This window comes from Trachinotus anak, unplaced genomic scaffold, assembly GCF_046630095.1.
Source record: "Trachinotus anak isolate AG129_WGS33_773 ecotype Australia unplaced genomic scaffold, CSIRO_AGI_Tana_v1 ptg000015l, whole genome shotgun sequence".
Classification (NCBI taxonomy): Eukaryota; Metazoa; Chordata; class Actinopteri; order Carangiformes; family Carangidae; genus Trachinotus; species Trachinotus anak.
In genome coordinates, this window is record NW_027273866.1 from 1,175,173 (window position 1) to 1,191,182 (window position 16,010).

General features: G+C 39.3%; 1 protein-coding gene across 5 annotated transcripts in view; it reads left to right on the forward strand.

The window, feature by feature from the left end:
• LOC139633445 (palmitoyltransferase ZDHHC14-like) overlaps window positions 1-16,010 on the forward strand; it is a 43,061-nt gene that overhangs the window by 15,999 nt on the left and 11,052 nt on the right. For all 5 annotated transcript variants that reach the window (XM_071499159.1, XM_071499154.1, XM_071499156.1 and 2 more), the window contains exons 4-6: window positions 10,569-10,721; window positions 14,679-14,816; window positions 15,917-15,965. In XM_071499159.1, the coding sequence (XP_071355260.1) occupies window positions 10,569-10,721; window positions 14,679-14,816; window positions 15,917-15,965 (340 nt within the window). The remainder of the gene's footprint in view (window positions 1-10,568; window positions 10,722-14,678; window positions 14,817-15,916; window positions 15,966-16,010) is intronic.

Sequence of the window (16,010 nt, forward strand, 5' to 3'; positions counted from 1 at the left end):
CCTTTCCGTGCTTCAGGCCACTGGGGCCTCATTAAACAAACTCTGGACTGGCTTAATTAATCTCATTAGGAGACTTAAAAGCTTTTGGAGGGAAGGTAAAGCACAGAGAGCTTCGAGCAATGGGCTGAAACAGCACCATGCATGAGTACCATGTTGTATTGGCAAGCATTTTCTTCAGAGGGTAAACAAATTAAAGGCTGAAAATATGAACATTGTTGACCCAAATACCACCCTGCCCCCACTCTCTACCATCAGTTCATTCCAATTAGCTTTTGTTCTGTACATTTGCAAGTACAGCTATTGGCTGTTTCTAAACTGGAATCTCTCGTTGACAGACAAATGATTGTTGTCATATTGATTGCCTGTACCCAAATCTTTGTGTGCATGGGTGGTGAAATAATAGGATTAGGCTACAACATGGTTTTTTAAATTTTTTTTGCTGTTTTGGCTCTCATTTGTGTTTGTTATAGTAACATTCTTCTCACAAACTACTTGTGTAATTGTGTAATTGCATGGCCACAACAATTTGGGAGTGTTCACCATAATATTCTGTTTCAAGGAAATGTTTAGATGAATGTTTAGATTGATTAGGTGAGGACTGTTTGAATTGTAGAATAGCTCTAATGGTTGCAATGCCCCTAGATCTTGGTAGTGTTTCCCTGAAACGTCCACATCCCATGGCATTTGTGATGCTGCCAGGAGACTAATAGACTGCTTTAGTGATGGTGCCATTATGGCTACCATTATCTTCCATTTGAAAGAACCTGACTTGTAATAGCAGAAGGATTTTATACACACACACACACACACACACACACACACACACACACACACACACAAATGCACATAAATACTTCAGGTAGTTTGTATCCTTCAGCGAGGAATGTAAGATTTAAGATACTGAGAGGTAAAGGTCGCTGCCTTTTCCCACATCCGGCAAAAAAGTACAAAATCTTTGTTAAAATGCATTCTCTTCATTGAGTTGCCTACTGTGCTCTGCTGCTGTTTCTTCCTGCTTTCTCTTTCTTTCTGTCAGTCTCTATCAGTCTTTATATAGTAGTCTCTCTACAAACACACCCCATTGCTCTGTATTTCCAAATTGTCAAACACCCTTCATCCTTTGCTTCCATTTTCTGGTTGCTTTGTCCAGACCTGTGCATTACTCTGCTGTTTGGTTCTAGTCGTGGCGTGGCACCTTGGCACGCAAGATATTAGTAGCACATCTGTAAATTCTTAGCTTGATCATCTTACCCCATCCCAAGCCCCAGTACCAACCAGCCTCACAATGACCTCCAGGAGAAAACATTTAATGCCTGTCTCTTTCTATGTCTCTCTGCCTCACTCTGTTTTTACCACTTGTATTTGCTTCTTGCACATCTGTCTTGAAGCAGTGATTAAAATGCCTTCTGAAGTTGTGAAATAGTTTACAATGTCTGCTTTCATTCCTCATGTTTATTCTTTTATGTATTCAGTATGTGAGTGTGTGTTTGTACATGCATTCTCATGCCAGTGCTCTTCGTTTCTCTTCCCTGTTTCCAATTCTTTTACTTATGACTGGATTCATTTCTTAATTTTTTTTATTTCCTCTTCTAACCAATACAACTTTTTTTTTTTTTTTTTTTAGGTCAATATGTCCTTATGTAACTGTGCAGACGCTGATACTAAGAAAGCAGCTGATATACTTAACCTTTATACACGTCAGCAAAGCCATAATGTAATGGCTCTTAACCACTTTCATGCTTTGTTTCTCATATGCTCAGCTGCTGTTCTATTTGATTTGCAATTTGACATACAGCACTTGCTTACATCATTTATCTAAGTACCATCCATTCACCTCTTATAAGAATTTCCATAAAAATCCTAATTAGAAGGTATAACTAACATTTATTGAGTGCTGCTAATAACAAACTAACACTTGACTATATTTTTCAGCCATCTTGTGCTTCTGTAATCTGTGTATGCATGTAGCTATCTTAATTAAAACAAAAATGATTGATTACGTTGGTCACCAGTAGCCCAAGGAGTTTTGTAATTCACCAGCAGGCTCATAAATAGGTAATGATGTTTTCAAGTCCAAGTGCTACAAGGCTCAAGTTCAACACCAGTCTTATTGATCTGTTGACCAAACAACAGAGGAAATAATGTTAGTACAATATGAGACATTAAGGTCTCTCATCCTCCCTGTACTTCAGGAGGGAAAGCTGATAGCTAGGCCTCTGCTGTCATCATTGCGAGCAGATATCTCTGCTGTCTGCCAAATGCTTCAGCCTTTAGTCTGTGAAAACGAGGTTGGGGTGGGTGGCCTGAAGTATAGCCCACCTCAAACAAAATCAAATGTGGCATGTTTGCACAGGTGAAAATATATGGAAAAACAGATGAGAGATAACACTGTATATGTCATCTTCATTCTCAGTATCTTGTCACTCTTCAGTGTACTCTTAATGCAGCAGAAATGCCATGTGCACCTATGATGGATTGGTGAAAGAGTGGGAAGTCAAGAAAGGTAGCACAGCTTGTTGTTTATCCCTGCTTGAAATGGAGACAAGAGTTGATGTCTCTTCAGTGCGCCACGTTTGATGTCTATGCATGTCTGCCTGCCTGCCCAATATGTCAGGACTAGACAGGCTGGCATCAGTTCAGCTACCACATGCCAAATCCAAAAGACTCTCTAAAGCACTAATCAGAGTGAAAGATGGTCAGAACTGCCTGTTTCCTTCCTTCCACCTAATATGGTCCGAGCTAGCTGCTGAATGTCAGGACAGCTTCACAGTTTTTTCCAAAGCTGCCAGCTAGACTCAAGGCCAGCAGAGGAAATAGATTTTGGAAGGCTTAGAGCACGAGCTGCTGGAGGGAGGACGGGCACATCAGTAGAGGATGCAATGACATTTAGGCTTTTCATGACTGCAGGAGCATCCAGTATGGGTGTTTGAAGGTGAGGACATCAGTGCTTTCTTTTTTCTTGGTGGTATGTCTGAATAGAAACTGAACGCATGCTAAGTAAAGCCAGGAATATTTCCATGTCTTAATATGTATGGCATGAAAACTGTGGCATTGTAGAAGTATGATGAACCTCACAGGGTATTAGGCGCTAAAAAAAGATGTTGTATTTGCAATGTTTGATGAACAAACTCATCTGTGCTAGGAGTTCCACCTGCCTTATTCTTCGCTTTTGACTTATGCTTTATTGTTGGCACCCCACCACCGTTGGTAATGTTCCCTGACTCTTTCTACTCCGCCAAAGTGTGTAACGTCATAATAAACTGAATATTGAGTGAAGTGTAGTCTTTGTACAGATATTGAGCCTTGCTGAGGGGACAAAAGCTGGACACCCTGCTGCTGATATAATCACAGATACTTGATTGGCCGATTGGATGATACTGTGTAAATGTGGGCATTGAAAATCTTGGTGGAAGTGTAAAATCTGCTGTTGGAATCATTATAAAATGCTGATATTACACAATTGAATATAATTTGTATTATTTTTTCTGCTTAATTATAAGTTTTTTCTCCTTTCTGTTGCCATCAATTAGCCTGTCTTGATTTTTCATTTCAAATATATTTCCACTCCTCTTGCAATGGCAGCCTGGCAGACAACAGAGGCATTGTGGAGGCACCAGGGTCATGCACTTATCAAAGTTACAAACCAAACATTAAGTTTTAACCAGAGGTTATCTAGTCACATGGTCTTTCTTTCTTTTATGCTCAAATTTTATTCCTTTATCTTTTTAGGTGCAAAGCAATTAAACATACTTCTGTGCTCTTCACCACCAGACCCACATAATACTCAGTTACTTTGTGTTTATCATTATTGTTGAAGTGCATTGAAATGGCACACAGCCCATTATGAGAAAGAGGCAGAGAGACTGGCTCGAGCCATTCTCTACGATGAGCACTAGCTTTAATCACATTAGATACAGCTTCCACTCTCTGCAATGATAAGACTCCGCACACATGCTTGTTTGCTTTAACACCTTGTATATCTGCTTGTAGTTTTGAATTTGCTTTGGCTGGAGGCAAATTTGACACTGTACCATGAATAAACTAAGGCCCTTTTGATTAACAGCCATGTCCTGATCAAGAAAAGATGTTAGAGGTGGCTACTTATTTCCATCTTGGCATTAATGTCCCTTAAATGCTGACCATTGCACTGTTAAATGCCACTAAAGATTAAAAAGCTGGCACCAATTTAAATCATCATAGAGAGTGCAGTTCACAGGGCTGTATTAATTCTGACCTGCAGCTGGGCTCCAACTCTAGAAATTAAAAAGTGAAATAAATCAGGCAAAATACACTGATGTAGTCCAGAGATAACCTCACATTGACCAGGTACATCAGAAGCATGGTCTGCGTAACTCATGTTTTTGCCCTCGGCATAATAATATTTTGTCGATTGACACACTGCTGTGATGTCTGTACTGTAAATAATTAAAACCTTGTTTTGAATGACAGCCCAATCATAATTCCTGCTGGTGCTTAAATCATTACTGTGACTGGCCTCCTTCCTCCTCCCTCCTCTCTCCCCTCTCAGTGTGGCTAACCACCTGAGGTCACATTCATGTTTGACTTCATTGTTATTGGCTGCATAATAAGTAAAAGGTGTGCAGCAAGCGGAAAGAGACTCTATTACTAAGCCACTTGACATCTCAACTTCTGCATTTGTGAAATGCTGGTACATGGACCTCAGCCTGCCCTCCCTTATTATGACTGACAAGGGGGCATGTCAGCAAGGGAGGAAGAGCCTGGCACTGTTCAACATGACACAGAGACAGATGGAAACTGCTTGAAAGAAGGTATCATAGAAGGTGTGAGTAGATGACTGAATTTAGATAAGCTGAATTATGTTAAACATTTGCAGAAGAAACTTAATCTTGCTGTTGTGTTTTATTCTCCCAGGTCAGTAAAAGGTATAAGTGCCGGCTGTTGCTTGCGCTCACTAATATGAAATTGTATCTTTGATTTCCCTGCTGAAGTGAAGCTTTCTTCATTTAGCATCTGTTCGCAAAACCCCCAACATCCAGGACAGTGTTATGTAACATAGTCTTAGGTTTATAAACACTCTTTACAAATTAAATCTTCTCCTGCAATCTGCTATTTATGAAATTTTGATCATGTGTGCTCTAAAGAGTCATTTTATACTCTGAAGGTAAAATTACATTCTTTCGTTCCTTCGTTCTGGACTAGTCCCCAGGCTTTCAGTGACAGATGTGAAAAGACAACAGATAAAGAAATTATGTGAGTGGATGATGGAGCTACAGGGGGCAGAAATTGAGAAATGTATATGAATAGAACTAACAACAACAAGAAAAGAAAACAAACTTGTTGCGAAATTAGACTGACCTGGATTCACCAGGATGATATAATATGCTGATCATTCACTCTCTTGTTCCATCCATTATGCTTCCTCTGTTTCTCTCTCTTTCAGCTTAATGCACTTCAGCTGAAAGAATCTATATGTATGCTCTAATACATGGGTCATTTTAGGTAATAATAAAGGCATTAATATATGACTAATAACTATAGAAATAGTGTTTCAATAGGCTATCGCTGTGTGTCTTTCTGTCTCCCTGTGGATCTCATCAGGCTTCATTAACCAGTGAGAAGTCCAGGGTGAAGCAGCAGCTGTGTGTCCCTGGCGCTGCTCTCATATTCTAGCTTCATCCAACACCTGACCAGGCCTTCTTCCTGACTATAATCCTTCACTCAGAGAGATGTCACATCTCTGTATCCAGACTAGTGAGTCCTCACAGTCTTGGCAAAGGCCTTTTTCAGTTCAACTCAGAGTGACATGGCAAGACATTCAGCTTAAGGTTGCCTTGGTCTGGGTACCACAGAATAAATCCCTGTAGTAGATTTAACAATTAAAAGTGGCACAGTTTATCATGAGATTTCACATTGTTTATATCCACCATTCACCATCTCCTGATCGTCACTTTGACGATTCACTTTGCTTTCATACTGCAAGTTTTGTGTTTTGATTCTGTTACTTGCCTTAGAGTCAGTGGTGGCTGCTCGTAACACTGGTCCCATGCAGACTGCTCCACATATTTTATACTGTGTTGGATTTTATAGGCCAAAGTATATGTTTGACTTAATAAAAACAGTTGCAAAATCTACACAGCTAGTCAAAATTTGTTTTGAAGAAATTGGGACATTTACATAACTTCAGCCTACTTCACAGTAACAGTGGAAAAGCACAGACTAGAAGAAAATTGAAAACAGTGCAGTGTTTTGCTCACATTGTAGGCCTATAATAATTCTCCTGTTTTGTGATGTGGCCACATCTGAAATGATGCTCAGCAGAAAATTATATCTATTTAAAAGGCATCCAGAAAGCTTTGCATTGTACCAAATATTTTGAAATACCTTATCTGTCCTGGGCTGAAGCTCTACTGCTTTAAATAGATCGGTATAACCAAATTATTATTTTTTTTCATTTACCATGCTGCTCCTCAAGCGCCTTTTTATAAAAAAATTGTTTTATCTTGAAAAAGATTGACTGTCGTTTGAACTGACAGGTGTAACTTTTCAAGATCGAACAGGAAATTCCTCTGCTTCTTCCAGTATTTTGCTCTGTTAACATCACTTAAGCTGCACAAGTTGAATGTCGCTCAACTCCAGAGTAACTTCCTCTAATGTAATGATGTTTTTTGCACTTGATGAAGTCAGCAACCAGAGTTGGTTTAATTATTTTTTTTATAACTGGTATGATTTACTTTAAAGAAATCAACAGCAGACAGAATTATCTGTCTGCTTCTATTTAGCTGTAAACACTGTTCTCCTACACACTTCTTTACCACCCTGCCTCATGTCTGGCTTCCAACAACAGCAGGACACTGCACACAATACCATTTGCTATTATAGGGCAGATGATGATTGATCATTTTATAATAAACATCTTTGCAAGCTGGGAGATTTATTCATGGCTGGTCCGTGTCTCACACCTTCTTCCTGCTCTTCAGCACTTATCAAAAACACTTTTGATAATTATCCACATACAATAGCTTTGTCAGAGAAGAGATATAACCTGTTGAGTAACAATGATTTTTCTAGACAGACTACTGTTAGGCACTATGGTTAGATTTAATATTCAATATAGAAAGCTGCGTCTTTAGCCATGATTAGCCTTGATTGATCAGTTAATCTTCACTCGGTCATTGTTCTGAAAAATTGCAGTGACATCAATATGAAGTGACTTCACTCCAAACCCTAATCTACATCACAATGCCTTTTTCTATTTGTATTGGAAACTGCAATATTAGGCTTCACTTACTGATCACCTCTGCCTGCCAAATCATCCAGCACAACTCAAAACAACTCACCTTCTGCTTTTCACTTTGGCTTTTCATGAGACATCACATGACCATATGTTATATATTATGTATGATAAGTATGAAACTGTTTTTTATCCAGTTGGCTATAAGTGTACAAGGCTGCTTGACCGAACAGAACTTGCTTGTGTCTCTCTGGTTGTGGTCTTCAATCTCATCATTAAGGCTGAGGTCAGTTAGCCATCATCATTGTACTATATTCCAGTCCTCTTTTCCATCTGCCAAGGTAAAAACTCCAGTTTTCTCTCCTCCACATACACAGTAGGATAGCAATTAGATTCCCTTTATACCTCACCAGGCAACGCCTAGTGCAGTTTGGCTGACATTGAACCCTCATTTAACTTTGTGCCTGAGGGTGTGTGTGGGTACGGAGGGTGTGTGTATCTGTTTGTGTTCTGTTACCTGGCCTTATTTTCTAGCCCCCAGCACTTAGGCTTGGCCTATCTCTCTGAGGGATCTCCCACTAGCCGCTGGTGTAAGGCTAAGCTTTGGCTGCCAGGATGGCTAAATGTACAAACGGCTTTGTTCAGCAGAAAATCTACTTTGACACCCCCCCACCCTCTACTTTACTGCAGGCATCTGTGAACAAGTGTAGTGAATGTTGATGGGCTGGTTGGACTGTACTTAAGGTGTGACCACATCTGATTTACAGGACATTGTATGGCTATACTTGAATTTCGAGTCAAGTACGAAAGACTGGCTGTAAATTGTTTTTATCGTTGTTGTGTGTACATAAACATATTACTTACTCTTCATGTAAATTTCATTCAATTGAATTACTCTTATTTTTGAGGCAAGATGAGCATTCTCTATACAAGTGAGAAATACGATCTTAACCTTTTAAAACATTAACCAGTGGGGGAAAAAGCTATAGTATTATGATGTAAATGCTGAAATTACACTATATCAAACCACATACAACTGCATGCTTCATGGAGTTGAAAGAATTCAACACGAACAGCAACATGTGCACAGTATAATGCAATATGGTTCAATAACCCAGTTATGACTTCTACCTATGGGAAGATTACAGTGCTTAACATACTTTGTGGTGGTATTAGCTTGTGATGTCTATGTCCACCTGAGAACGAACAATAATATTACCAGACATATTTTAATGATATTATAAATGGTAGTATATATATATGCTTTAGTGTTGCTTTGATTGTTTCCACTTCATGTGTTCAGAATTATTTTCTACAATAAAGACATGAGTGATTCTCTTGTACCATTTAAATTAAATTCATTTTATAGAGAATGAGTTGAATCTACTTTGGCCAGCCTGCAGGTAATTATAATAATACTACTAATGTTGCTAGCTCAATAAGATGATCTGATGCTGCTAAATGTCTGCCTTCATTTGTAGCGAACCTGTACTGTTGCCTTATGCTCTTTTCAAGCCATGTTGGCATGGTGTAGCTCTGTATTTGACATGACAGGATCTAGTGTTACTGTAAACTTTACTGCACAAAAAAAATACTAAACAATGGGACATCTCCTTGTTGCTTAACACTGTGGTAACTGCATTGTGCTCTGAATTGTTTGCACGCTCGCTTCATTGGTTGTCTCCCTCAGTGGAGTCTGCTGAGAGGGCGCAGGGACAGAGGAAGTATAGAGGAGGGGAGAGCTCACTTTGGGCAGTGATCACAAGAGAGACGAATTTAATAGAACAGAACTCACTGGCTGCATTTCCTCTTCTCTCCTTAAGAAATGTCAAACACCCACACAAGTCTCTCGCTCTCTCTACCCCCCCACCCCCCAAATAACACACATAAGCCACTCTATTAGCAATGCAGTGGGCTTCTGTGTAAATGATCTCAAAATGATCTTCCCACACACACAATCTCCTGCTCTCATGGTGCGTGAGAGTGCTCAAAGTGAACGGAGCAATAACAGGATACAGGCTCTACCTTTTATGGCTTGAAAATCACTATCATCGCTCTTATCCTTACCATTTAGCCTGTCATCACTGCTGTCTTACTCCACCATTTTCTTTTCTGTATTATAGTGTGAGGATGGTGGTGTCAAGTGCACGTTAAATTCCAGACTGTTGTTAACATTACCTGGACTGGATCGCAATTTTAAGAACTATAACCACTGACTTCATTTTATTCAGAAGACAGGACCACTAGTCTTAGGGGGGTAGCGTTTTATCAGCTGCACAAAAGGTTCTTTCTGGTTTGACACACAGCAGCAGAATCTGTGTAGCTCATGCAAAAGAGCTATAATGGTGGGGCTAATTAAAAATAATCAGCTGTGTGGGTTGTCCATGTTCAAGCCTTTTAAGCTACTGATATCATGACACCTACCTTTCATCATAGGATAAGGATAATTGCAGATCAGTAAAGATTTCACCGTACCATAGCCTTTTTGAGATTCATCAGTCCCAAGACAAATTAAAGCAGACAACCTGAACTGGCTTATCTCACAAATAAAAAAAATGTAAAATATATACCTTTTTTAGAAGTGTCTCAAGCTGCTGATTTTACAAATTCCATTTCCCTGTGCCAAAAAAATAATGATTAAAGCATGAAAATCGTGGTAGATTGTGACATTTTTAGGTTTTGAAGGCAGCGTGACATGTACTCTAGCAAGACTGCATTGCAAATAGACATTTTCTAAGCATTAGTAACCTGTGGCCTTCATATAGAGTGCTGCTGTCTGTCATTTGGGCTGTGTTATTTGTCCAGCATGTAAAGTAGAGGTTGTTAAAGAAACAGTGATGTTTGACTTAATACAGAGTAAAAAGCATTTAGTAGGTTATAAAGTAAAGAGATTATAACATGTAACATAACTGTAATTGTTAAAAATATTTTTCAATTTTGAAACTAATAAAAAGTAGATTACAAAAAAATATATATATATTTTCAGCCATTCAGTGTTGAGTTGAAACCAGTGTCTTTCCCTTATCATACAGTATATTACATTTATCATGACCTACGCTCTGTTTGAGCTAATTACCAGTGACTGTTATTTTCCTCATACGGTGGAAATGATTGACTTTGTACTGTAGCCTTTCCTCCTGACTTTTATTGCATTTGTTGTGTTTTTGTGCCACTGGAATAATCTTAACACACCTGCATCACCCATTTCACATGCACACAATAGCACTGTATGTGGGACTCTCTGTATATATATGGTAGTTTTCTCTGAAACTCAGAGAAAACAGTGTGGTAGTGAGGTCGTTTGACTTAGATTCTTATGTATCTCCTGTTTTTCTCTCCTTTTTATTTTTGCCAGATGTTGCTAATGGCAGTACGGGCTACAGGCCGCCTCCCAGGACCAAGGAGGTGGTTATCAACGGCCAGACAGTCAAACTGAAGTATTGCTTCACCTGCAAGATCTTCAGACCGCCACGTGCCTCTCACTGCAGCCTGTGTGACAACTGTGTGGGTGAGTGATGTTAATGTGATGTGAAGGATGTTTTCTGGTTGTGTGTGTGTTTGTTTTCTGATATTTTCTGTCAGTATTCTGTGTAAAGAATTTTTTTGTTTTTTATCAGTTAATTAATTCTGAGACAATAGTGTAATAAACACAAACAGTCCATCACCAAACCATCCTCTGTATATCTCTCTAACCATTGTCTATATGTATTTTTTATAATAGGTCAATACAGATCTGATAAACAGGCCAAATGCCATATCAGTCTAATCCTAGTATGTAGGCCTTTTTGAGATAATTACAATTTTTATATAACAAAACTGGGGTTGATTAAAATGCTAGCCTATCCAGCCTTCCTGCCCTCAACCACTCACAACATAAAAAAACACATCTGTTTGTGAGGACACAAGCAGAGCTGAGTGTGGAGTCTGTGATGTAGACCTACAGGGTATTTACACTACATATGCTTTGAGGAACTGGCATCCACACAGAGGAGAGGAAGGGAATAGTTAGACCGAGCAGAAAGAAAACAGCAGCATAATGGTTGTTTTCTGCTGCTCTTCACAACCACATGCTCTGTCTCTGTAGACAAAGCGAGGAGCACAGTTAGGCAATTACTAAAAGATAGAGACAGAGATACAGAAACCTGTGTCTGTATCTTTCTCATCAGGATTTTTGTGCTGCTCACTCATCAGAAACAGCTCCTCCTCTGAATGTCTGTTTCCTTGTCAGAAGTGGAACTGGCTGAAAATCTGTGAGACAAAGATGAGGAAGTAGTAAACACAGGAAAAAAGATGAGGAGGTGGTAATCAGATGCAGCAGATGCACACTGGCAGGAAAGAGGACCGATTGGCAGCTGAACAAAAACAGGGGAGGGCAGTCATTTTCACAAACAGGCTATGTATGTCGCTACAGAAAGGTGGATTTTAAATGGATGTTAAATTCATAAACGTTAAAAGCGTTGCAGTTCACTTTTTAATTAAAATTTTACATAATGTATTGTAGATATCCAGTCTTTAAAATGGGATTAAGTAAATGAGCAACACACTTAAACCATTGCAATCACAGGAGATATTTTAAAGACTTTTTAGACCAAACATGGACACAGAGCATCATGATCTGATAAATCAAATCCTTGGGTATACGGTTTGAAAATATGTCTAGATCATAGTTCTGAGCCACAGATGGGAAGGAAATGAAAAATGAGAAACAGACATATAGATGGACTCTCCATACTGCAGGTGGGTGGGAGTGAACTCCAGTGATGATTGTCAGATGTCACTAGTGTCCTTTTTTTATAAGATTTACTTTTCAGCCTGATCTCAAAGATCCAGGTCTCCACCCAACATGGCTTCACATCCCCAAAGTGCAATCTGGACTCAGTCAGTGCAGCGTTCATAATGAAGCCTTAGAGATAAAACTGCATGACTAACATTACAGTGAATTACATCCTGTGCAGGAAAAAGGACCAACATCTTCCCAATCTTCCCTTTTACAAACACTGGATTTTTTTTTTTTTTTTTTTGGATAACCTTAGCATGGTTGCTAAATCTCTAATAATATGTATTAGTAAGTAACTGGACTGGCACTTTCTCTTAAGATGGAAATGGAGAATGAAAAAGTGATGCGAGTACTTCCCCTATGATAGAAGAAGCTTATAAGCGTGCAGAATTATGACACACACACACACACACACACCGCTCCCCTTCTCTTCCATTGCAGTCATGCTCTGTTTTTTTCTTTACAGCATATACAGCAGGACAAGATGGTGTGACTGTTTGTTTTTAAATTCCAGTTGTAAGTGTTCATAAGCACTGGTGCTTGTTTATGTGTGGGCAGAGGGTTGGGATTTGGTGATTGATTTTTAGAGTAATTTTAGGTCTGTTGGCTGTTTATTTTTTCCCATGTGCTTAATTACAGAGTATTAGATGACACTTTAATGATCCTCTTGGGGAAATTATATTGATACGTAGGCAAACTATAAAATACATTAAAAGAAGATTGCACTTAAATCTGAATATATTGGATCATCTTGAAACTAGAGGAGTTGGTGTTTCAAGCTTTTGGTTTTACTTTAAAATAATCACCAGAAGGAAATGTAACTGAGCATATAGCTGCTACACCTGGCATATATTAACCATTGATTCTGCTACCTCTTTCTCCTCCTGATTATGAGGTTGATAGTTGATCCTTACGTTTCTTGAATATCAGTGGATCTCCTGGCTCACTGTTAAAACACCCTCATATGAACACACAGGAATAGGACACAATGTACACCTACCAGGGTGTCTGCAGGGTTTTGAAAAGTATTAAAGGTAATAAGTCAATTTAGTAAAAATGAAGGCCTTTAAAAAGTGTTAAAACTTCTTAATAGCCATTGTACAATCTAATATATATTGTAACTATTTCTTACAATGTGAATAGCCTATTTGTCCAAAAAGTTTGCATGCTAAAAGTTTGTGCGAATGCTGTTGTATTAATGCAGGGGTCCATAGAAGTTATCACAAAACAAGACCGTTTAGTTTTGCGATCTCAAAATCAATTTACAGTAAGTTCAAGGTGTGTTCCTGACGTAACTGCTCACAGCTCGTTGAGTTCTTAAAACATATTGTAGAGGTCTTCTTAAAAATCTTAAAAGGTATTGAATTTGACTTCAGGACTCCTGCATATACCCTGAATACAGAACAATATCAAAGTCTCTCTTAACTTCATCCAAGCATTGTTGGTCACTTAATGTTAATGACCACTGAGGCAGGCTGTGGTCATAATCAGATTTGACTAATAGTAGCTGTCCCCTTTTGCCCTGTCTAACTGGAGGCTGTGTTTCCCAGACACATTTCAACCATGCACTGATTAATGAAGACAAAAGCAGGTCATTTCACCTCACTAAACAAATAATGTCTCTGATTAATTAGTTAAGTAGCTACCACCGTGCACAGCTAGTAGTCCAGAGGACACCATAGTGGGGTCTGATTAAATAACCACACCAACAATAAACTCTCCTCTCTCAAAGCAATCGGTGAATTGGTAAGTTTCCTGGAGCTGCTCATTGATTCTTTTAATAAAATACCACTGACCAGTTTTCATTTGAAAACATTTCACATAAAATCTCTCAAGTAGTTCAGCATTTCAGACTGCACTCAGACACATGTTTTGTATTTTGAATCTATCACAGGAAGTATTTCTGCATACAAGACATTTGATTCACTTAACAGAGATGAAAGAGGCTCATCTGTGCTACATGGTAACACTTTGTTCACTTCCATAAAGTTGCACACTCAGTACCAAAGTGGCTTAAAGGCTCAGGTCAGTGTCATATCAGAAAATCCCAGCCGTTTTTAGCTGTGTGATCTCTGTAGTGGAGACATGACAGTCTGAACAGCACTTTTACTTTACCACCTGTCCTTTGTCTTCATTTTCTCAAACGTCCTCAAACCTTCTCATATTGAGGTCTTACTGGAGGCACTTTATCTGTTGACCCAGCAAAGTGCTTCTTTTATCCTCTCAGCCTTGCTCAGCCCCCAATTTTTTCAGCCATACACAGTCATGTTGGCCAGCCTGTAACTTTTATTAGCTAGTTTATATAAATAGCCAGTTTGCACTATGTGAAAAATGTATATATTGTTATGCCAAGACCCAGAGGGACACTTTTCTTTTTCCCTAATTTCCAACAGTTCTGGATTCATAATGTTTACTTGCACTTAAGTAACCTGTTTTTTTTGTCTTGTAAATGAGGAACCTGGTTTTCTTAATCAGGCAACAAGAATACCAAACGTCTTCTGGAGATTTCTAAATAAAATGTAATAAACCAGGTTTCTAATGGGGTTTTTACATGAGCCCATGTGCACAACAAAGACCTCAGACGGGGGAAGTATTTCTGTCACAGCAGTGTGGTGTGATACAAGGAAAAAGTCGTAGGTGTGTCCTTGTATCCAAAATAAACTTTTGTGTCTCTCCCTGTCCATCCAGAGCGTTTTGACCACCACTGTCCCTGGGTGGGGAACTGCGTGGGAAGGAGGAACTACCGTTTCTTCTACATGTTCATCCTCTCACTCTCCTTCCTCACCATCTTCATCTTCGCCTTTGTCATCACACACATCATTATACGTAAGTAGCTGTGACGAGAGGAAAAGGACATGTGCTCTCAGATATGGTACAGACACACGCACACACAGACGCACACTCCTCCTGGCTGTGTGCTTGGCGTGTTTTTGAGCCAGCAGGTTGTAAGTGGGCGATGTGAAAAGCTGCAGTGTTCTGGCTTGTTACCATCTTTCCAGCTGGGAGCAGGCAGTGGACTGTTGGGCTCCCCATCAGTGTGTGTGTGTGTGTGTGTGTGTGTGTGTGTGTGTGTGTGTGTGTGTGTGTGTGTGTGTGTGTGTGTGTGTGTGTGTGTGTACGTACATGTGTTTGCATAAATGACAGTTAGTGGATCAATGTTGCTCTGGGAACGAAATATGAGCCAAGATTAGCTGCTGGAAAATTGTAGTGCTGATGAAAACTCTTTTGAGCTTGTTCTGTTCTCTTTGATGCTAACCATGCTGTGTTGAGTCCAAGTTCTGTCAGATTTGGCAGAAAGGCATCACAGCAGTTTGACTTCTTTGGTTTGTATTTTTTCCCCTCCTAGTGGGGCTCAGACCAAGTGAGAGAACATCACAGTGGTTTAATAATTGGTTCATTTTGTCAGCTTATAATAGTACAGTGCGGTACAGATAAAACTTCACTGACCAAGCTTCAAATCAAACTTACAGTCCTCTAGTATTAACTTCAGATGCCAAAATCTCACCTCAATTTTGTCCCAATATTTAATTTACCCTGTGAACAGTAATTTGAAATGAACATGCCTTTGCACAATTTATACCCACTTGTTGAATTTTGCTCAGCTGCAATTAAAACTTAGTTACCTGATCAGTGTCACTGATTAAAGCCACAGAGATGTCTGCTACAGCCACACATAGCTGGCCAGTGGGTACAATCTGCCCAGCTCCGTTCATCTTGTTGACATTTAAACTTTAACAAGCAGAGGGTCTGCAGCAGGTAATGGCTCCAGACTGTGTTGTACCCAAAATCTGATTTAAAAAAAAGTTCCCGCATTCAGTTGGTGTTTTTTAATGCTGATATGCACCATTGTGTGAGATAGTGTGTATCTAATGGCAAACACAATTGTATAGTAGTCTAATGGAAACACTGTCTTTCTCTGTTCACAGGCTCCCATCAAAGTGGGTTCCTCAGTGCACTTAAAGATAGTCCTGCCAGATATCCTTTGTTTAAATGTGATTGTCTAATTTTTGCTGCTGCCTG